This window comes from Caenorhabditis elegans, chromosome III (genome assembly GCF_000002985.6).
Source record: "Caenorhabditis elegans chromosome III".
NCBI classification, from domain to species: domain Eukaryota; kingdom Metazoa; phylum Nematoda; class Chromadorea; order Rhabditida; family Rhabditidae; genus Caenorhabditis; species Caenorhabditis elegans.
In genome coordinates this window covers 6,346,068-6,367,991 of record NC_003281.10, presented here as the reverse complement: position 1 = coordinate 6,367,991, position 21,924 = coordinate 6,346,068, and the positions used below count along the sequence as shown (strand labels likewise).

The 21,924-nt window shown below is 38.1% G+C and overlaps 4 protein-coding genes and 3 non-coding genes across 11 annotated transcripts; 2 read left to right on the top strand and 5 right to left on the bottom strand.

Annotated features, from left to right (window-relative positions):
- Nucleotides 1-163: 163 nt before the first annotated feature.
- C56G2.15 (N-acetyltransferase domain-containing protein) lies at nucleotides 164-1,410 on the top strand. The gene is made up of 4 exons (NM_065990.6): nucleotides 164-244; nucleotides 337-476; nucleotides 661-898; nucleotides 1,099-1,410. The coding sequence occupies exons 1-4, from the start codon at nucleotides 170-172 to the stop codon at nucleotides 1,297-1,299; spliced, it is 654 nt and encodes a 217-aa protein (NP_498391.1). The 5' UTR covers nucleotides 164-169; the 3' UTR covers nucleotides 1,300-1,410.
- Nucleotides 1,329-14,608, bottom strand: akap-1 (the record flags this gene model as incomplete). Of its 5 annotated transcripts, none has more annotated exons than NM_001382893.3 (15): nucleotides 1,329-2,734; nucleotides 2,821-3,188; nucleotides 3,619-3,952; nucleotides 4,009-4,092; nucleotides 4,151-4,306; nucleotides 9,310-9,434; nucleotides 9,902-10,179; nucleotides 10,225-10,337; nucleotides 10,410-10,469; nucleotides 10,754-10,903; nucleotides 11,457-11,627; nucleotides 12,864-12,936; nucleotides 13,036-13,191; nucleotides 13,519-13,593; nucleotides 14,212-14,608. In NM_001382893.3, the coding sequence occupies 15 exons, from the start codon at nucleotides 14,508-14,510 to the stop codon at nucleotides 2,573-2,575; spliced, it is 2,604 nt and encodes an 867-aa protein (NP_001370528.1). The 5 variants fall into 5 exon arrangements, with proteins under 5 accessions (NP_001370528.1, NP_001348744.1, NP_741191.1 ...); NM_001361723.3 differs by having other exon boundaries at nucleotides 2,573-2,734; nucleotides 10,428-10,469; nucleotides 14,212-14,510; NM_001361725.3 differs by lacking the exon at nucleotides 14,212-14,608 and having other exon boundaries at nucleotides 1,331-2,734; nucleotides 13,519-13,592.
- On the bottom strand, nucleotides 7,607-7,773 carry C56G2.21. The gene has a single exon (NR_101827.1). It is a non-coding gene; the product is annotated as an Unclassified non-coding RNA C56G2.21 (non-coding RNA).
- On the bottom strand, nucleotides 8,987-9,094 carry C56G2.20. Its single transcript, NR_101826.1, has one exon. It is a non-coding gene; the product is annotated as a small nucleolar RNA C56G2.20 (small nucleolar RNA).
- A 4,575-nt stretch (nucleotides 14,609-19,183) lies between the features above and the next one.
- Nucleotides 19,184-19,333, top strand: C56G2.18. Its single transcript, NR_052370.1, has one exon. It is a non-coding gene; the product is annotated as an Unclassified non-coding RNA C56G2.18 (non-coding RNA).
- A 248-nt stretch (nucleotides 19,334-19,581) lies between these two features.
- trmt-10C.2 (tRNA MethylTransferase) lies at nucleotides 19,582-21,711 on the bottom strand. The gene is made up of 4 exons (NM_001379760.2): nucleotides 21,614-21,711; nucleotides 21,502-21,562; nucleotides 20,485-21,281; nucleotides 19,582-20,360 (listed from the first exon to the last, which is right to left on the bottom strand). The coding sequence occupies exons 3-4, from the start codon at nucleotides 21,275-21,277 to the stop codon at nucleotides 19,936-19,938; spliced, it is 1,218 nt and encodes a 405-aa protein (NP_001367605.1). The 5' UTR covers nucleotides 21,278-21,281; nucleotides 21,502-21,562; nucleotides 21,614-21,711; the 3' UTR covers nucleotides 19,582-19,935.
- On the bottom strand, nucleotides 21,503-21,544 carry C56G2.22 (uncharacterized protein; the record flags this gene model as incomplete). The annotated part of the gene is made up of 1 exon (NM_001379759.1): nucleotides 21,503-21,544. One exon carries the CDS (start codon nucleotides 21,542-21,544, stop codon nucleotides 21,503-21,505), a length of 42 nt encoding a protein of 13 aa, NP_001368689.1.
- Nucleotides 21,712-21,924: the final 213 nt, after the last annotated feature.

The window sequence follows — 21,924 nt, the reverse complement described above, 5'->3', positions numbered from 1 at the left end:
AATATGAGATTTCAAAAATTAAACTTTTTAAAGCGAGTTGGCACTTTGCCAGCCGAGGCAAACAAGAGTGAGAACGCGTGGACGGGAAATCTAGAGTTGAGATTTCTAGGCCATCGAGTGTGATGAGGGCATCTGAGCTCAGAAACATAACCAATTATCGGGTATTAGGATGCCGGACTTATTTTTTGTTACGCTTTATGATAGGCAGGATCTTTTGAAGGAGAGTATGACATTTTTGAATTCGGTGAGTTGTATTCTAGAGTGGTTTTCTAAATGTATTTTTTCTTTGGTAAAATAAATAGCTATATTCATAATTTTGAACTTTTCTAATTCCAGGAATGGCCCAGAAGCGATGGATCTCGTGAGCATTCACAGAAAAAATCATGCCGTCAGTCCCCTCCAATGTCGTTTTTGTTGCTCAATAAGGAGAATGACGAGATACTAGGCCACTCAAGAATCACACATCTTCCAAATCGGTGAGTAATTGGAATAAAACAATAAAAATTTGAAACTTTCGGATTATATTTCAACAATTAGAAAATTTGATAACTCACTAAAATTTCAGGAAAAAATATTTAAAAAGTTAAAAAATTTTAGCCTGAAAATAAAGGAAGCTATCATAATTCTCAAACCATTCTCCCAAAATTTGTTAATTTTCAGTGACCATGCCTTATGGATTGAGTCAGTGATGATCAAGAAGGATCAACGTGGCCTTGGACTCGGGAAATTCTTAATGAAATCCACAGAAAAATGGATGACGGAAAAAGGTTTCAATGAAGCATATCTCTCAACTGATGATCAATGTCGATTTTATGAATCTCTTGGTTATGAGAAATGCGATCCGATTGTACACTCGACAACAGCCACTTGCATCTTTCCAGCCATGAATCATTTTCAGGTAAATAGGCTTTTGAAGTTTTCAGAAATACTAAAAAATCATGTTTCTTGAAAATTCACAAAACTATACTCAGATCAATCTGATTTAGTTCGGAAATTTTGGAGATCCATCTTCAGATTCAGTCTAGAAAAATTGAATTCCTTAGTAGAAAATGCACAATTATTCAGATTTTTCTATAATTTATATCATGTTAATTTCAGAACGCGGCCGCATCCAACCCGTCCTTCCTATCAAAGATCGCACAGCCTTCAGCCTCGTCAACAGTCTCAGCTTCTGCTCCACCACCACCACCACCGCCTCCGATGGCTCCAAAAATGGTCACCAGATCCACGTCCCCGATTGTGGACGTCAACACGATTGATCACCAGTACATGAGAAAATGGTTAAAACCAACTGAATAATATATTGAGAAAAGAATACGCAAATATGAAATAAGAATTTCTACTTTTTATTGATTTTCCGCATAATGTAAAGTAATTTTAAGAATTACAAGAATAAAATAATTGAATGAGAGGGCGTGGGTGTGTTTTCTTAAAAACAACAACGAGTGAAGGGGGAATTACAGAAAAAAAGAAATAAAAAATGGGATAGAGATGGGGGTGATAGGTGGAGATGAGGGGATATGAAAGGTAGAAGAACCTGGTAAAATGGTCTGACGGGGCTCAAAGGGAAATGGGGCTCAAAACCAAAAAAGAATAAAAAGAAATTACCTAAATGAGAGAAGAAAGGCTACTAGACGATCTGTGTTTGTTGTGGGGAGAGGAGGCATGGGAGATAGTGGATAAAAACGATGATGAAGCTAACAAAAATAAAAACGAGTTGATAGAAAAAATAATGGGTCGCCTATTGCGAAAACGGTTCAGATTGGGAAAACAACAGTAGGTACAAAACAGCCATTCTGTGCATGTATACAAGGAATCATTCTGTGAATGTATTTTGAGATATAAAAAATGAGACGAGGATGAAAAACGAGCACGGAGAGACAGAAGAAAACAAGAATAAACGCGCAAAGCGACGGCACATTTTGTGAACTACCCTAGAAAGATATCTATAACGATTAAAGGCATGAAAAAAGCAGCCAACTATATTGTGATGGTTTGATATTTGATTTTGGCCCATTTTTGGCACCACGGAAGGAATAGAGGGAAAATAAAATAACATTACCAAAAAAAGGAAAGAAGGATAGGAAAGAGGATGGGAATATTGGCTTCGAAAACAGACAAACTACCGTACTCCACCTCAGACTTTGGGAAATTAAAAAAAAAGAAGAGAGCATTATCGCGAGTATACAGCCTGAACCCAAGCAATATTTAGATTAAGATGGGATGTAAAACTACGTGAAATGCATACAACAATGAATGATTAGGTTCAGAAACATAGGTTAGCAAGGAGACAAATAAAAATGAAACGCACTGCTTTTTGTGTTACAGGTTAAAAAGAAACAGTCGGAAACGGTAGAAAAGCAAATTGTGATGATGAGAAATGGAAAAATGGATACTTCGTAGAGATGGTTGGGGTGGTAGAATGAGTGATGAGATCGACGTTAAAGAGAATTGGTACAGGAATCGTTTCTAAAAAAAAAATTCCAAATACTTGTTAACCCCCAACCCTCTTAACATCGATCGCAACACACACTCAACCAATTTGGCAAAGCATGGACAAATATAGTCGACTTTAGCAAACAACCGCGGTTTGGGAAGTTTGCGACGAGAATGATGGTCGTTTCATGCGAGATTCTGTGTCGAGAGCCGCTGGAACTGTGATACGGGACATCTTTGATGGATCGGCGGTTCTTGCAAGACCACAGTTCATGAGCACTTGATCGAAGCGAACTTCCTGAAAAAATTAAAAACATAATTAATTTCACAATGACGTTTGTACATAAATTATAAAAAATGCTCCAGGTGAAAATATGCACTAACCTGAGCGTCTTTACCATCTTTGGACATCATGTAAAGCTCAACCATTGGTATACGAGTATCATGCGACTGTCCAACCATTTTACAATTGATAACTTTTCCAATGCACATTGCTCTGAACTTCTGCATAGCGGCATCACTCCAGTTCGTTGTTCCATCAACTGGCCGAACATGTGCGAGCATAACTTCTGTCGATTGGAATGGAAGAGACATCAAATCCGTGCGAATTTGTCTCAAGTCTTGTCGGGCCATTTTCGAGTATCCTCCGTAGTCAACAAACTTCACAAATACTTCGTCCGTCTCATCAAAGTACTGAACAGTCACCGCACGGAACCAAGCATTTCCGACTGGAGCAGCACATAGAAGTCCATCTGAAAATTGTTTTGTTAAGATCATCTAACCATTTTTTTTTGGATGAAAACGGGTTACACATCGAAAGTGAGCTAATCAAAAAGGTCATTTCACAGTCTACCAGTATCTTCAAAAGTGCAACAACTGACTCTACTACTCCCACACCCAATGATCATCAATCTTTTCCCTATCCTTCACTCTCTCTCCCACTTTTCTTTTCTAATTCTGTCAAAACTTCGTATCCAGATCAAAAAATCGTCATGGTGGCTGACTGGCTGGCTGCTGGCCAACTGATGATCGAAATTCTTGATAAGCGCACATATTCTCAAATTCTGACAATTTTTCGACGGTAATTAATTACCGTCTCTGGTGCGACAGCGATTAGAAAATGAAAACTCAGGGTCGTAAAAGTAACAAACATGCTTATTGAAAATATAAAAATCCACATACTTTGGCATGGAATCGGCAGTTCTGGAAGATTTGATTGTTCTCCATACAAGGATCCCATGTACATGTCAAGATGGCGCAAAGAAGCGAACGATGGATGTGTTGGTTGTTGAATGAAGAAGTGAGATGCCGAGATGATGGACGACACGGCAACTTCACACTTGATGTCCTCAGGAAGAGTAAGCCATGTTGGCTGAGTGGACAGCATGTCGAAGTTACTGTTTGGCAATACTGGTGGAACGACTGGCTGAAGATTGAGTTCTGGGAAGCGTGCTGGTGGGAAACGACGACGGAGCATTTGGAGGCAATGATTGATCTCGTCTCTCTTTCCACGGACCTAAAACACAAAAAAGATTGCTTATAGATAAGATAATATGATCTTTTGATTCTTACCTGACATATTTGGTGGGTCTTGACCTTGTCTGTCTCATGATGCTGGCGAATTAGCATACGAACATTTGTACGTACACTGAGCTCCTGAAAATGAGCATAGTTGAGTAATAGGTTAAGTACTTCACAATTGATTATTAATTACCTTGATGGTCTTTCCCTTCACTCCAATTATTAATCCAACGAGACTATTTGGAATCTCGAATTCATACATTGGAAGGAAATCATCTTCAGTTGTGAGTCCATCTTCATGTGGGGATGCGAGTGGTCCAGTTGCTCTTCCAGAATCTTGAGATGAAGCCTGAAAATATTAAAATTGATATTGGAAATGGATTGTTTTTTTGTAATTTGCTTCAATTTTTGACATCTCACGAACCAAAACTAATTTTACTAATAACCACTTTTGAGCAGATCAACAAACCGTATCAAATAATATTTCTGTGTTGGGTGTCATGGGAACACTGTATCCATATCCTGATGATGTCGTCGAGTTTTTTCGCAGTCTTCGTGTCTTGACTTCTTCCTGTACTTTTGCGTATACTTTCATCTCTTCCTCTTCGTCTCCAGTAAGTGAGAAAATGTTCAATGTGACGTTTTCCAAGGAGATGGTTTCCAACGGAGATGCAACCGATGCTTCACTTGATGAGCTCGAAAAGTAGATGGAATCACTGAGATCTGGAGAAGAACAGTTCTCAAAACTGCACAGCTCTTGAAGTTCCTCTTCGTCACTGACAGCCGGAAACGGTGGCGGAATGAATCCGGGAGGGAAAAGAAGAGTTCCACTTGGGGTTAAGAAGATTGGTGGAGGTGGAAGATGAGTTGGTAGCTGAGCCGGATGCACGAATACGGGTGCCGATGTCAGCATTCGGTAGTTTTTGAAGAATTAGTGGGTGAGCGGGGGAGGGTGCACCGAGTAACTTGTTGTAGATTTAAAATCGAATCACGTGGCGCTCACAAGACTGTGAGACTATATTGAGTAGGCCACGAGGAATTTTGGAGGGCTTGCCCTGAATAATAGTCCCAATAGAATTAAAGTCAATTGTTCGAATCGGCAAGGTAACAATAAGGAAGATTCACCGGAGTGATAACAATAGCAACAACAATAACAAATAACAGTAGAGAAGTAGAATGATTATGAGGTGGTTAGGATATGAAAATGAAGGTCTAGCAGCTGAAGACCCACACCAATATATTCGCTGCAAAAGTTATTACGATGCGCAGGCACACATACGATTTTTCTACGACTCAATGGGCGGAGTCTGATCGCGGTCGCAGATAGGAAATGGTTGGTGCGCACGTATAAGAGACGACGGAATCAGAGAATAAGAAGAATGAGAAGGTGTAGCTGGGTGCACCGATAAATGAAAACTCAAAAGAAAAAAAGAAAAACGACGATTGTCGAGTGCGTGTGTGCGGTCAAAGACAGCTGACAAAATTTTTTTGGTAAACGAAAAAAGTGCGTGTGTCTACGTTTGCCCCCAGGTCGGAGGCGACGACGAGAAAAAATCAAAAGGGATAGAAAACCGTTTTGTTCTGCATTTTCTCTATGTCTCGCAATTTTGTTCACCAAAAAAAATTTGCAACAAAATGTGAAGATAAAGTGCAAATAGGCGTTAGAGAAATGAGAGAAAAGTTTTCGAAAATCAACGAAAACTTGGAGAAAATTTTGGACGCAATAGGTGACGCAAGAAAAAAAAACAGAAAAATTTAGGTGTTCTCTTATGCGAACGTCCGGAAAATGCGCACTAAACAGGAGAAATCGGAAGAAAAATTCAAATAATTTTCAGAGGACGCAAGACTACGGTAGAAGCCAGAGTGTGCACGGTGTACTGCGGACTTTAAGCCACGCCCATTTTCTACCGTATCATCGTGGAAAAAAATTGATTCTGGGGTGAAATTTTGGCGTTATTTTTTATTCCGCCATAAATTTTATTGATATTTTCAGCGGAGACGTTTAAAAATTAAGTAAATTTTTCTGAAAAGGACATTTTTTTTCTTCAAATTTCTGTCGCACTTCTCATGTTTCGTTGAATTTTGCTCACTTTCTAAATGAAACCCCTGGACTTTTGTCCTCAAAAGTCGCAACATTTTTGGTGGGGACAAGCGTTATCAATTGGTCTGATATGCACACTTTCATATCAAAAATCAGTTGGAGTAGGGGACGAGGACGACGAACAAACGATAGTGTCTAGAGCAAGAGAGAGAAAAAGAGAACAAAACACGAAGAATTGTCTGATTGTTGTCTGTCGTCTCATTAGGTAAGAATACTATTTCTCTCAAAAATGGCAACATTTTTTGGTTATCAGTTAGAGGGAAGGTAGACAATTAACGACGACAAACGGGAGAGTATGAGCACGAGGCTGATATTGTTTAATGACAATTATAATAATTTCTATTTCAAGGAGCTCAAAAAACTGTGGGGAGAATTGCGACAGAGATCAAGAGATCAAAATTTTCCATTGCATTGTATCATTTGCCAGTAGAAACAAGGTCACTGCCTGTCTGGCCAATGTGATGCAGAAGCTTGCGAAACGGAGTGAGAACAAACATAAAAATATCATTTTTTCAAGTGCTGGGAAACTGTTCATGTTCTTCTTCTGCTCTTTTTGTTTCAAAAGCTGACCTAAATAATTAAAGTTTTGATCTTTTGATACTTGTAAGGCAAAAATTGAGCGTCAATCTGGTCACTCGCAAAAGTATAAAATGTGGTAAGCGGGAATCCCCATCCAATAAAATCTAAAACTCTCCAGCTCTCACCACACCTTTTTGCAATAAAATGACCCCAATGGCTCTCCGCACCTTCATTGGCAATGTCCATCTCATAAACTTTAGATTCAAAAAAAGGGAAATTGAAAAGGGCAACTTTTCTCTCTCTCTCTCACTCTATCACTATTCTCTCACTACAGGTAGTGGAGATTTCCATCTGTCCATATGCTGACTGTCGGGAAGTGGAGAAGAAGGGCGAGAAAAAAGGGGTGAAAAATACGGTGTTATCTTGTACTGTCACATGGAACAATAATAACAAAAAAGAAAAATGAATGAGAGGAATGGATCGAAAGTCAGAATCATATGATTTCCCTTCCTGGTTCATTAGATGTCCTTTAGACACTTCGAGAAATTCGCAACATTCGAGAGCTCATGGTGCCAGAGAAGACGCACTGTAATCAAGATAAACAAACGAGTAGACAGGCAAACATGGCACACAGTAGCCAGCCGCCCCGCTGTGAAAAATATCAGCGGGCCACTTTGGTTATTTTTGCCGATATCAATGAATTTGTTTATCGTTCAGATTGGTGTTGCACATCACAGCAGAATAAGACAATTCTGATAAGACGGCAAAGGTCACAAATTGTCTAGCTTGAATCCGTTAAAGACCTTGAACGGAACCACGAGAACATCCTAGATTCAGACAACACTTGATAGGGGAATTAGCTACAGATCAATGTCTCAGAGTAATAAAATCTAAGTGAATATAACAATGGAGCATAAGGAGATTTCCAAAATAACATTATTGGCAGAAATCAGATCCTGGTGAGCAGGAAAAATGGCAAAGATCAAGGAAACACATCAACCTGTCGGCTGTCCATGTTGTGGCCACGTGAGAGACTCCTAACAAAAACAGCTGAGCGAGGTGTGCAGACATCAAGAGAAAAGTGATCGGAGGAGGTGCCAGATTCTTTCTCTTTCTCTCTATTTCCAATTTTTCAATCTTCGATTCATGCGTCTACCGATTCGTGCGTCGATATGCGTCCTCTCCAGCCGTTTGCCCAGTAGCAGACGGAAGGCGCCATATGACTCTGTCTTCTCTTCGAAATTTATAAATTGGTTTAATCACAACGAGTCTCTGGAATTTCTGTTTGTATGTATTTTCGACACTAGAGGTCCCCTACAACTTCCACCAAAACACAATAAACATGTTTCCCGATTTTCGAAAAGTTTCGTGTCTCTACTCCACAGGCAACACGGAACAAAGAGCCATTAGAATTGTTCGTCGGAAGAGGGAGGGAAGACGAAGGCAACATTGAAGAAAGCACACCAACGGTGTCACATTCCAAAACATGTTGCCATGATAAATATGCCCGTATTGTCAGACACATACATTACCGAATGCGTCTTCTCGATCTTCTTTTTTGCCCCTATTCTTCACGGGAGGTCCAGTGTCTCATAAAAAGGGTTCTAATTTGCATATCGTCTTCAAAATAAACGCAACGGAAAATTAGACCCATTTTGCAGAAAAGTCTAGACTTGGAGAGAGTGAGAGTGTATGTCATAAAGATTTTCCGATTGAGATGAATGTCTTGATCTCCGTGCAACCAGATGTTTCCATTCCATCATATGATAGGAGTTGTAAGGTATGTAGGGGTCATGTGCACTTTCGCATCCAATTTCTCCCAAAAACCCATCCGTTCAATAATAGTCTTTACAATACGGACGCTTTGCACTTTTTGCCATTGTCTACAACCAGCTAACATGAAGAAGGTGACGAAGCACGTTATGGCGGGGGCACGATGACTGTCAAAAGGGCATGGCCAGCGCTGCAGTAAAAGGGAACGATGAGTAGTGAGTGTAGAAGGTATAGTAAAACGATGCCGACACCGAAAACGATTCATCACTCTCATTTTCGAAAAAAAATGCCGCTTAGCAGACATACACCTAGAATTGAAATATTGAGGGATAGATAGCGGAGAAAAGGCATATCAAATTTGCAACATAAATGGACAATGAAATCGGGGATTAACTAGAAAGGTCAACATATTATAAATAGTTCCGGGTATGAGAAAATTGGTTAGAAATCTGAGAAACTGACATTTTAAAAGTTCAATTATAGATACTAACTTTTGTAAAATTGTGCTAAATCATTATCTGAACACACTCTGTCCTCTACATCCTTAATAAAGTACGTGTACCGAAATACGCTCTAGAAGCACTATTGTATCCTCCCATCGATGGGCTGTTTGATCATCATTCGACAACTTGTCCCAATCATCATGTCCTTCTCGAGATATATCATTTTGATCGGCACACCGTATTCTTCCTGGTTTTTCATCTTTTTCACATCTTCGGTGTTGTGGGCAAGGTCATCTCATGTAGGTTTTTCGAAAACCGTTTTATTACCAACATGGCTGTCATCGTCGTCGTCATGAAAACGAGAGGAGCGCAAAAACGGAAAACGTTTTATTGTTTTACGATCTGTCGAGAAGAAGACCAAGAAGGGGAAAGTGATATTACATAGCTCATTTTAAAATAATTTTTGGTTCGTGAGATGATATAAAATTTTTTAAATAAATAGAAAGAATAACGTACCTCGCTATTCTGGCTATCCAATCCTGGCGAATCGCTCTTCTCGTAGCTCGCATTCTCGTGATGTGGAGATTCGATAATCTGAGCGTGGGCAGCGTCTCCAGCTTCGTTCTCATGATGTTTCAACACTGAAAAGATAATAAAATCCATGTTTTTTTTCAATTGAATTTTCAAAAAATCCGCGGTATTTTTTAAAAATAATTTTACATGGTTCTAATTAATGTTTGAAATATTTTAATCATATTTATCAGGGGTGGGACCTTTTTAGTTTTTCGGTTTTCTGGCATTTGAAGAAAATTAATTTCTTTTTGGTTTTTTAGACCAAAAAAAAACAAAATTTTTTTTTTCACGTTTTCACGGTTTTTTAATTATAATTTTTAAGCATCACATTTTTTTTTGGTTTTTCGCAAATTTCAGTTTTGTTTTTTTTTGTCCAAAATTATTTTTTCCCACTCCTCAGATAAAAAATAGAAAAAAAAACAAAAGTTTCTTTTCGAATTTAAGATTCTAAAAAAACGTATTCAAAAATATTTTATATCATTTTATTTGTGTTCAATTTCACATTCGAAATTAATAAATTAATAAAAAATCTTACCAACTCTTTTCTGTGACTTCTCTGGTGTCTCTTCAACACTTTTCTCTTTTGTCAATCGTCGCTGACCCTTCTTAATTTGTCCTTGCTCTTCCTTCTTTTGCTGTTGATGTTGCTGCTGTGGCTGATGAACTCCATCTCTTCCATTAACTCGTCCACCTTTTCTCTTCTGACTACTTCTGTTCTTATTGTGCTGCTGTTGAAGATGTCTGAGTGGTGAAGCTGGTGATCTATCAATGTCACTCGATTCATTCAATCTGAACTCTTCTTCGTTAAAACTTCTGAAATATATTCAATTTAACGGAAATTCTATCAAAAAGATCTACTTTTCCATCTCTTCGCTCCATGAGAATGAAGCTGGGGACATTTGCGCGGCAATATCAAGGCTAAGTGGTGAAGTGGCGTCGTTCATTTTGGTGGGTGTCGGCTCTTCTGGTATCTGAAAAAAATCAATTTTTTATTTTATTTTTGGATTTAAATTATATCAGCCCTGGGGAATCTCTAATGTTACCTGCTCGTTTTCCAGTACCTTCTTTTTCGATGGCATTGTGAGGAGTGGAGTTGGAGCGGACTGAAAATTTATTTCAGTCATAGTATTTTGGTTATGATGATCAATGTTTTTTTTAAATTTATTCATACTGAACGCTTATTTTTTGTTATTTTTCTTATGAAAGATTATGAAATCCTACACAATTATTTGCAAAGGAAGAATGAGGCGGTAATTTCTGAGACAACAAACAGCTGAATGACCTATACAAATAATTAATAATTTCAACCAAACTTCTGTGTTCTGCTGAACACTTTTCTCAAACTAACATTTTTTAAAGAAGCGTGAAATTTTTTTTTGAAATTTACCTTCAGTTTCGGTTCTTCCTTCTTGACAAATTGTTCTTCAACAACGGTCTCCTCTGATTGCTTTTTTGGTTCCTCGTTGACTACTCCAGCTTGCTTTGGAACCTCAATTTCTTCCGACTTCTTATCAATCGACACTGGTTCGTCGTTCTTCTGAAAAACAAATCGATAAATTTGAGAAAAATGGGCTTCAAAGTTTCGAGGCAACAGGGGGGGAATGGCTATAAAAATATCGTCCATACATTCTCCGATTTTGGAGAAGAAGAAAATAAGAGAAAGCACAGAGACGTTGTGTGCGTGGTGCCCGACGGCTTGAAGAAAAAGAAACAAAAAAAAATCATAAATTCGCATAGCAACTGTAGAAAAAGAATTATGAGAGAGGAAACTCTAGATATTTCAAGTTGCTTGAGACATTAGCTTTTTTTCAATACAACACATGAATGTTCATATTTATAACTGATTTTTCTATTTAAAATTCACAAAATTCACAATGATTATGGGAAATTTAATTTTTTTGGCAACAATTTTTCATTTAATTTGAAAATTAAAATTCAATATCGGCCCATAAATCGACATGACTTAGAGTAACCCATTGTAACCCATGCGCGTAAGATCTGGCGAAAGTTATCATTTTGAAAAATGAATTTTCTCAACATATCTGCCAATTAGTAATAACATAATTAAAATTTCCAATAAAAAAACACACCTGCTTCGTCTTCTTATCGTGCTCCTTGTGCTCAGAAACGACTCCACTGTCTCCTGCAGCCACGTGATCAGTCTCTTCAGTTTCTGTGTGAATTTCCACAGTTTTCTCCTCTTTCTTCTCAGTTGGCGCTTGTGATTTTGGTTGTTTTTTGTCGATCGATGGTTTTTCGTTCTGAAAACAAAGAAACTTCATATGGTATTGATTTTTTCATTTAAAATTTTCCGAAAATTGTTATTTTAATTTTTTTACCAAAAAAATGAACTTTTGATTCAAATTGGAGCAATAAATTTGAAAAAAAACGCGATTAGCACACACACACACATCATGCCATTCATTTCTACTCGTGATGTATAAAAACACATCGGTTCGTCCACTCTACACGTAGAGGTGAGCGGATCATCACCCATCAGATGTATAGGCAACTGGTGACGAAAAAGAGAGTACGAGAAACGGAGGATGGTTAACAAAAAATTGAATTTCGATACGAGAAATTAGAGAGCGGCGGGATGGATAAAAACATTATTATCTGTTTCATCTCGAATTCTCGAAAACTTTTCGCTGCTACCGATTCGAAGGTTCTCGCAAAAACTTTATAGAAATCTTAAAATTCTACCAGAATATTCGTTTAACTTTTATAAAAATATTTCCAACCATCAAACGGTTCTCTCGATTTTTAAATGATTATTTATTTACTTTTCTGATCAAAAAATATTTCGATCAAAAGAAAAATTTGAAATTGAGGTAAATGTCAGACGAGCTTGTCTTCTTTCAAATGGAAACAAATAAAATTAGTCCCACGAGCCGAATTTAAAATTTCGAGTATCAAAAATTCCTAATGAACGGCCCTCCTCACAACCATCACCGCCCGCGCGCACAGAGAGCGAAAAAAGAGAGAAAAAACTGTTTGCAAGAGTCTCCCAATGTGTTCTTCTCCGTGTGTGTGTGGTACCTCCAACAATTTCATAGTTTTTTTCCTCGTAGAGGGAGTCAGGGAAAGTGAGAGAGGATGGATTGTGCAGTCTACGTAAAAAATTTCCCGTTTTACTATCTATCAATGGATGGAGGGAGGAGAACGAGTGTTTACAAAAAAGTGCAATCCCATCAGATTCACTAGTCAGTGTGGGTTCTTATTTTTTAAACCACTCCCCATATGATTGAACCTTTAAAAAATTTTGATAGAATCAAATTAGTCAGTTTCGTTGTAAATTTAAAAGCCTGTAACATTAGCTCATCTCTTCAGATTTCAAAATTGAATCAGATTGAATCAGATTCAGATAATGTAATTTCTGAATATCAAAAATCGTATTCAATTGGATTAGGTTCTTCTCTAAATTCTCATGTGATCATTGACCCTTTTTCTTTGTTTGAAACAAATAGAATCCAATTATTTTCAAAATAATTACCAACCTGAACAGCATCCTTTTTCTGCGTCTTCTCATCCTCATCTTTCTGTTGCTGTTTCTGTGAGACGCCAATCGAGCTGAAAACATTAGAATAATTGACATCATGTGAACCTAAAGAGAGAAAGTGACGTAGACACTTCTTCTCTAACTCTCAAATTCCCTCCTGACTCACGAACCTCTGAACATCTCCATTCACGTGACCATTCGCTTTCTTCACATTTCCATTTTCAGTTTGGACATCAGAAGCTGTTGCAGTCTTTGGAAGTCCATTGGATATCACATCACCCACTTTCTTCTTCTTACGTCCGTCTTTGTCCTTTTTATTGATGTACCTGAAAAACAAAACGAAAAATGTAAAGCCCCACGTCATAGCCTAAAGAATTTTAAAATTCAGTTGTCAACAAAGATTAAAAATGGATTTTTCCAATATTTGGACAGAGACACTTCTAGTCTGACTTCGAGAGTATGACTCTTGTTTCTCGGACCACAAACATTTTTTTTAAATTTTTAGTAGCTAGGAGTAAGGAAATGCGAAAATTCGATTTTTGTTTCTTGGTCCAAATTTCAAACAATTTTTGTTTCAGCCATGTTCTAGAGTTGAATGAATAACATAATTATGTTAATAACCTAAATTCTAATTAACAAAAAAACAAACTCACCAAACAAAAAGAGCTGCAATGGAGAATCCACCGAGCGCTATGAGCAATGCGTGTTTTGATGCAACTGATGACATTCTGCAAGAAAAAAATTATAATTTATTTCACAGTCCATCGGATCCCCTGGCATTGTGCCTAACCATTCAGACCCTCCGTTCCTTATGTTTTTTTTTCGAAAAAAAAAACACTTCCTTCTTCGTTTCCGCTTTTCCCAACGCGCCCCCACTCATGCATTCAAATATTCGCACCCCACTAAAAGAATACGAGAAGAAAATATATGTGAAAAAGGAAATTGTGGTCCTTTTGACATCACCATTCGCTTTTTTAATATTTTCTTTTTGGTTAAATTTCAATTTCCGTTTGGTATTATGAGTGATGACCTTAATATATTCATGCACTTGAAATATTAGTCAAACTTATTGTTGAAATGGAGGGAAAGAGAGATAGAGAAGGACTAGAAAAAACTAATTGATAGAAATAAAAACAAATAAATTAATTTCGTATGACGTCGAACTTGAATTGATTTATTGAAGATCTTGACATCAAGATGTCAATTTTTCATTGCAAAGCTCAATTTGATTGATATCTTTATCAAAGAGCCACGTCACAGAATAGGACAAAGAAAAGAAATAAAATTCCAGAAGATTTTTTTCCTCCAAAAACAAAGACGAACCACTTCACAATACGAATACTCACTGAGCGAGCGCAAGTGATGGGTCAATTGCAAAGAATATTGACGAAAAAAGAAGGCATCGCTCATTGTGACCATCATCACTCGACTGTTCACTTCCAGCTAAGTACTTAGCGAGATCGTTGGTCCAATTGGAAATTTCCAAAAGCATTGAGATGAGATGACGTGTGATTACATCGCATGCTGCATATGATAACGAGGTGGTGGTGGAGGATTGTTGTCCAGTGATTTTATTATACAGATCAGATGGCGACGACGAGTCTCCGCCGGCTGCCAAAGCATCCGCCGCCGCCGCCGCCACCATAAACGCAGAAAACGTCGGTGACGGAATGATTGGTTATGAACAGTACGGCACTAGGGCCGTCTTTTAAGTCAACGTTGATTGAAGGAGAAGCACGCAGTCTGTTAGTTGGAAGATATTTTATAAAAATGAGAATTTCAGATGACGAGCGATAAATAAGGCGAGATACGTCGTTTTGAATAGAATGAAAAAAGAAACGAGTCGGTTGGGATTAGTTGAATGAGATTGAAGAAATCTTTAAAAAAATGTCAACGGTGTTAGAATAGTACAATGGTAATCCTGAAACGGATTTAGAAGGAAATAGATTTGAAATAAAGGGCATTGGAGTGAAGGAAAATTCTGGAAATGTAGAGTGACAAATGTTCTAGTGTATAATTTTCCAAAAGGATAGAGTAGAGCGTATTTGATGTCGACTTTAACATAAAAATCTGATTCCAGGCTTAACATTTATGAAAACCTAACATATTTCTATTTAAATTTTGCTCAGAACCAGTCTTTCTATCATCAGTAACTGAAAACGAGTGAGCAAATGAAAAGAGTAGACGTTAATATGTGTAATTGAGTATATTTCCAGTGACATGCTTCTGTGACAGCTGCAGACTTGATCGGTAATGTCAAAGACGGTGAAGGAATAGAGATAGAGAAAAAGTGAAAAAAAAACGACGACGACGAGAAAGACGAAGAGAAGAGCCGTAAATAGAAAATTCTACTATGAGAGCCTACACCCACCGACCAACCGGCCGAGCAGCCTGAAAAAAGAAGAGATAGGGGATAGAGGGAGGAAAAAGCAGAATGCTAAAGTAATAATGTCAGAGGACCACGCGAACTTTCCAAGTATCGGAATAAGCAGGATATATGACATCATTCAGAGGTTCCAGGAGAGGAGGTCAAATGACGATCTTATTACCAATTCGAGGGAGGAGAGTATGGAAAAGAATATCGAATATCTGAGGGCAAAGACAAATTAAACTTGAAAAATATTGACAATGCCAATGGCCAAGAGTGGAGGGGAAAATGAGGTCGGTGATGCTGATCCAGGAGACGCAGATACTTAAATATGGAAAAAAAAACGTGAAGTGGAGAGGCCAGACGGATGTCGAAACCGGAAGAGAAATTATAACTATGCAATTTCTTGATGGGTAGAAAAAAGAGAGCAAAGAGGGTGAAAAGCTACTTATGGTGGAAAAGGAGAAGAAAGAGCTCGGAACAAAATCTTCTATTTATGAAGTGTGGGTGGAGGTGTTGAAGCCTTTCAGTCAGACATTTGATTAAACCAGGTCAATAATGATAGCCACCACCACATCATAATTATTTTTTTAGTTTTTAACAAAACGGACAGCCTAGAACGAGAAAAAAACATGTGCAAGGAGGAGCACAGAAGAAGAAAAATCGAGAAAATACGTGCTTAATGAAGCAGCTGAGCACCATAGTTGTAGGAAAAATGGTGCACAATTTCCAGAAGATGAATAGGATGAATAGAAACTGAAGAAATTAGGTTCGATATGGCACAATGAATACAGTAGTATTTTATTTGATAATCGAGGAATAGAGAACAAGGAAACCTTTCAGAATTTCAGTTAGCCTTAAATTTCTATTTCTGAATAAAACAACAATTTAGGATGCCTAAACGGCGCAGTTTCGCTGGATGAACCAAAAAAGAGAAACGACAAAAACATTAATTTTTGGGAAAAATCCTCTCGAAGGGGATGGAACATACAGGAGCATAGAAAAACGGCTCTTCTCCTTTTTCCCATCTCATCTGTGAGCGACGACGACATCGAAAGCATCACATGAATGTGGGCGTGGCGCCAATTGGATTCATTTTCAATTCATTAGCACGGCCGCCGCTTCTACGGACCGAAAAATATAACGCAAGGAGGCGGCTCTCGGATGTACAAGGCTCGTATGTCCTGTGCGTGTGTGTGTGTGAGGAAAAGAAGAGGAGATGCTTCTCCTCGTCTTCCAGAATCCACATCATCTTCCTCTAGTCTTTACTAATTGCGATTCGCATGAAGAAACAGAAAAAGAAGAAAAATAATGGGGCTCGGGGTCAGGCACTGCTACTACTGGTTAATAGAGCTGAAATTTGAAATTCTCTAGGGCCAGCTCGGCCTGAAAAACAAACGGTCATTGTATGAGCGCTTACGATTTTTGGAATCTATAAATGTGAACTAAATATTTCCAACATCAAATCAGCTGACATCAAATTTCCGATGAATTTCCTATCTTTTTCCGGTGAAATTTAGTCAATAATCGGCAAACTTGTTTTCCGATTCGTTTCTGTCTTTCAAAATAAGTCCATATGTGCCATCTTAAAAGAAATTCAGTAAAGACTGATTCGGTAAAAAAGTAAAAGATGCGCATTCTGAGAGCCCAATGACACTGCGTCTCGTTTTTTCATGTTAAGAGGACTAAAAGTGAAGTGGGGAAGGACCTTCTAGTCCGCCTCCGTCTTCCTCTAAACCAAGAAACAAACATCTTGATACTCATTTTGGAAAATGTATCAATATACATTATAGACGTTCACATCATCAAAATCGTTCCAAAGGGAATCCCTTTTCCATCAAAAACAGAACGATAAAGTCGTCATGATGGAACCCTTCTCTCTTTTTTACGTGCCCGTCCATAGAATTGTCTTCTTGAATGCTACGACGACGATGGTGACGGCAACGTCAGGTTCAAGAGAGGGTGAGAGGAGGAAAAAATAGGAGAAAGAAGAAAAAGAGAATAAAGGAACGCGCGATGGAGTTAGAGCTCCGAAAAAGAGAAACTTGGTTACAAAAAAAACGACTGGAGGAGAAGAAAATGGATAAAGGAGTGAGAAAATTTGATAATGTTCGGGAGAATGCACTCGAGAAACATATCAGATTAGATTTTCCAATTGAGACCTTACATGACGTGGAAGATGGATATCCTGTTGAAGTTAGAAAACGAAATAGAACAATAGAGAGTCAGACAACAAAAAAGGGAGCCATCGAAAAGAAGGACAAAACTCATTTGTCCTGGAACACGAAATAAAAAACGCATTCCTTCGTGTAATGAGGGGTCGTTCGCATTCAGCTCAAAAGTCACGGAAGCCTGTCACATTTCTGTTGAAGAGCTCATCGCGTTACTATAGTGAAACTGAGCGGGCTGTGCTTCAAAATTCTGAATTTGCTCTTTTGAACAGTGTGACGATCGTTTTTTTTTTACTTTTAAAGAAAACAACAAGATATCCGAAAATAGTAGATTAAGTCAAAATCAGATCCGCTACGACCTGACGATTTGATAATCGTTCCAAATGTTACAAGGACTCAAATTTAATCTTCCGGATAATAGAATCTAGGATAAAATATCCGGCAAGAAAAGGAGGAAGATGACGATGACGAAAACGGCTCTGCTTAATTGCAATTTCTGACATGGTTGTGTGCATGTTTGTATGCGTAGGAATGTGTTGTCGTTGTTGTTGAAGAAGAAGTCGATTTCAGCCAGAAAGAAGAGGCAACACCAAAGCAGAAGAATGCAATTCAAACAAAAGAGGCATGAAAAGCAACGAGCAGAGACACAAAATCCTTTCGAAATCAAGGCTTCAAAAGAGCCTTAAAAAGGGCATTTGCTCTTGCAAATTTCTCTCTCTCTCGTGATCATCAACCCCAATTTACTGAAAAAAAGAATTATAGCTAGACCCCAACACTTTGGAGTAGCGCTAAACGTGATGACGACAAATCGGAAAGTGGGCGTGAAAACTAATAATAAATACCCAGGGGCGTAGTTGAGTTATTCCATCGCTTCTGCTTTTTTCTTCACTAAAAAAAACCATCGTAAAACCACACGTCAGCTGAATAAAATTAATATTGAAATCAAGTTGGAAATGAGATGGATACGCAAAAGAAAAAACTTCACATCGCCGTCGTTGAGCAGAGCCAGCAAAAAGAGAAAGTGACAGGTGGAATGTTGTGTCAAATACGAAAATGTGACTCTCCACTTTACATATATGGCTTTTTTGCCAGTTTCTTTCCTTTCTCGGAAAAAAAACACATTTAAAACGGTATCACAGATCGACGCCAGCATCAAAACTAACAGTAGATGAATAAGTAAAATGCAAATTATGGGAAAGTGGTTGCCCCAATGACCAATTCAAATGTTGAAAATAGTCTAATTCAAAAGTTTTTGAGTTCACAAATCGTATGTATTTAAGTAGCATTCTCAAGTTTTGGAAAGGTGAGAAAAAATCTATAAATAGAAAATCAAAGAGTGGGGCGAGCGGGGGTTCGTCTTCAACCTTAACTATCGTGTGTATATCAGCGGGCCCTTTTCCCACTTCTCTTGTAAATTATTCAGGAATCGTGGCACCAAGCAAAAAAAAATGAAAAGAGTGAAAGTACTTTCAATAATAGTTTAGCGAGAACTGATTCAGATTTAGAAATATGCCAAAATCCCAAAATCGAACAAACTTCAAAATAATTATCAGTTCGAAAAATTTGTTCTAAGAATTCAGTAATTATTATACTGAAACGTAAGCAAATATCACTCGGAAATCTAGAGCTCGATCAGTTTCCAGTAAATGTAGCACCACAGGAAAACACAGAAACAGAGCTCTCTCGATTCCGAAGAGGGACTCCGAGAGGAGTCGAGGGGCGCGTGGTGCATTCCTTCTTCAATGCTTCCGTCCCTCAACAACATGACCAGATGACGTCAGTTTAATGGCCAGCGGCCATTCAACACGGCTCCAGAATAGAATTGAGAAGACAGCAAATAACACAGAAAAAACCAAGTGCGCACGAGTGGGCAGAACGAATCGACGGATGGCTGAATGAAAGCGGAAATACGAAGGAAATAGGCAATAAAAGTTGTCAGTTTCTCAGCAGTTTTTCCTTATTCGGTTTCAGTTTTTTTTTTACTTCAATATACGAAAATTGATATTTATAGCGCAAAATTTGGAACAAATTAGCTTTGAATTTTCCTATTTTCTTCGGATTATCGATACGCACGCATAAGCTAATAAATCGTATGTCATTCAATGGAAAAAGTAAATGCTTTGAGCACAGATTAAACTGAATTAAAAAATAAATTAATAAGAATAGTGAGAGATAAAATCAAAAAAAATTTATACGAACATTCTTAAATGGAAGGTAAATCAACAATCAATAATTATACAGTCCAACAAATAAGAAATAACAATAATTTGCAAAAACTAAACATTCTAGCTACCCTAACCAAGATAAATGAAGTGAGTTGCCACGCTCAGCTTCACCTGTCTGAAAGAGCTAGAGAAAAAGAGTGACTGACACTTAAAGAGAAGTCAGAGCTGTCTGTCGTTTTTTTTGCATGGCATTAACTAAAAAGTGAAATTGACTTCAATGATTAATCTATATTTTTCTAAAATACTATATGATTTTCTTGTCAATTCGACAAAAGCTCATTCTTTTCAATTTCAGCCATTCACTCTTTAACCCTTTGTAGCGCTCATAATTGCCTCAGTCAATTCTCTACGTTCCTCCTCTCTCGCTCTCCGCCTCAGCATTTGCATTTTCTTCTGTTCGTCGTCATCCGCATTCACCAAATGCCTTTTACTGATGTTGTTGTGTAGAGCACGGCTCCAGTCTCCACCATTCATGTAAACTTCGCGGAGCACATTCATTATATTGGGAAACGGTAAATATTGTGGCCCCGACTTCCATTTCACGTATCGATGAATCGGTAATCTATAGGCGCGAATATTGGCACGACGAGCAGCGCTCAAAGCTTCTCGTTTCCGTCCCATAGTGACACAAATTCCAATTACATCGGCAGTGAGTGGACCATCGAGAACATCTCTAGCGTTTGATGATATGTAGATAGTGTTCGCAGATTTTCCATAGAATTCTTTGATTCCTTAAAATATTCACGAAATTTTTTTTTCTTCAGATTCTCTTCCAAAATGCAAATTTTTGGCGATTAATCAACAAAAATTCAAATTTATCGATTTATGAATTCCATTTCAAAACGTAACACTAACCCTTTGTCGAGAAATCCGGCAGAATCGTTTGGTTTATATAATTTCCCGTGTAATATCCAACACTTTTCGACAACCATTGTTCCAAAAATTCTTTAGATGGAGAATTGACAAAATCCAGAACAAATGGACTTTTGGCCGAGAAATTCTCGCTGATCGTGTACTGCATTTGATTTCCGAGCTCTCCAGAATCGCGTTTATTCATTTCTTCGACATATTGAATATCAAGTGCGATGCGTGGTGCTCCGGAATTCATTGCGGCAAATATTTTGGACCCTTCGATATTATTCACTCGTTTCTGATTTCTCATCGGATTCGAAATGACTTGATACATCTCTGGTCCGTATCCCATTCCACCAGCTGTATAAATTCTTTGCTGCTCTTCCAAAACTTTCTTGTAATTCTCTGCACCGGAACTTTGAGCTTTATTCCTACTTCTTCTTCGCTTATCAGTGACCGCTAGATACTCCCAATATCCAATCTTATCGTTTATCGATTCACAAATTAAAGTTTGTTTCCATGCTTCATCACTCATTCGTGTCGGAACATACTTTCCCATGTAAACGAAGATTTCAAACTCCTTGAGTGCAGTCTCATACTTTTCCTTGAGTTCTTTTGTTAAGCTTCGTTCGAATACTTTAGATGGTTTCAGGCTTTCAAACGATACTTCTTCCTCTTCAACTGGTGCTGTTGCTGATGACGATGTAGAGGAAGAGCCTAGTGCTCGTGCTTGACCATAGCAAACGTGGCGCTGTGGCAGGAGAGCTCTGGCGAAGAAGCGAGTGAGAGGGAACATCTACCTGCAAGAATCAACAGTTCAGTACATTCGATTCAGATATCCGGTAACGACATTGTGATGATAAAGTGTAGAAATTAGCGGATATCATGGAATGTACAAAACTGTTGACCCATCTCAATATCGTCACTGGGTAATAGGTAAGGGAATTAAAGTCCAGAAGTAGAGAAAAAAGTCCAAAAGTTAGCAGTCCACGTTAGCAACATAAAAGAAAAAAACCTAACCTTACTGTTCGTTGCCTGAATGATGACTGATCCGACGATTCAATTCGAGTCCTTTGGCTTTCTGAAAATAACTTAAATTTAAAAAAATCTGCTTTGAAAATTCACAGCTCACCTTTTTAACAAAGGCACTTAGTTTGGCAGACTGCCAGTTGAACTTTTATTCCAGCTAAACTGCTTGTATGGGCGCTTTCAATTGAATTTTACCTGAAATTTAGAATATATATTTGAATGAAACAGTTCCACAGAAAATAGGAAAGTGAGAAAATGAGAGGTGAAAAAGAGAGAAAGAGGGCTTGTTTACTATCGCAAATGAGTTACTTATCTGCATCAGATGGATGGCAATAAGTGGGAGGGAATATTTGTGCATTTTGAACGAGAGTGAACGATCGGAAGAGAAATACATGCCGCACCTTGTGTTCATCA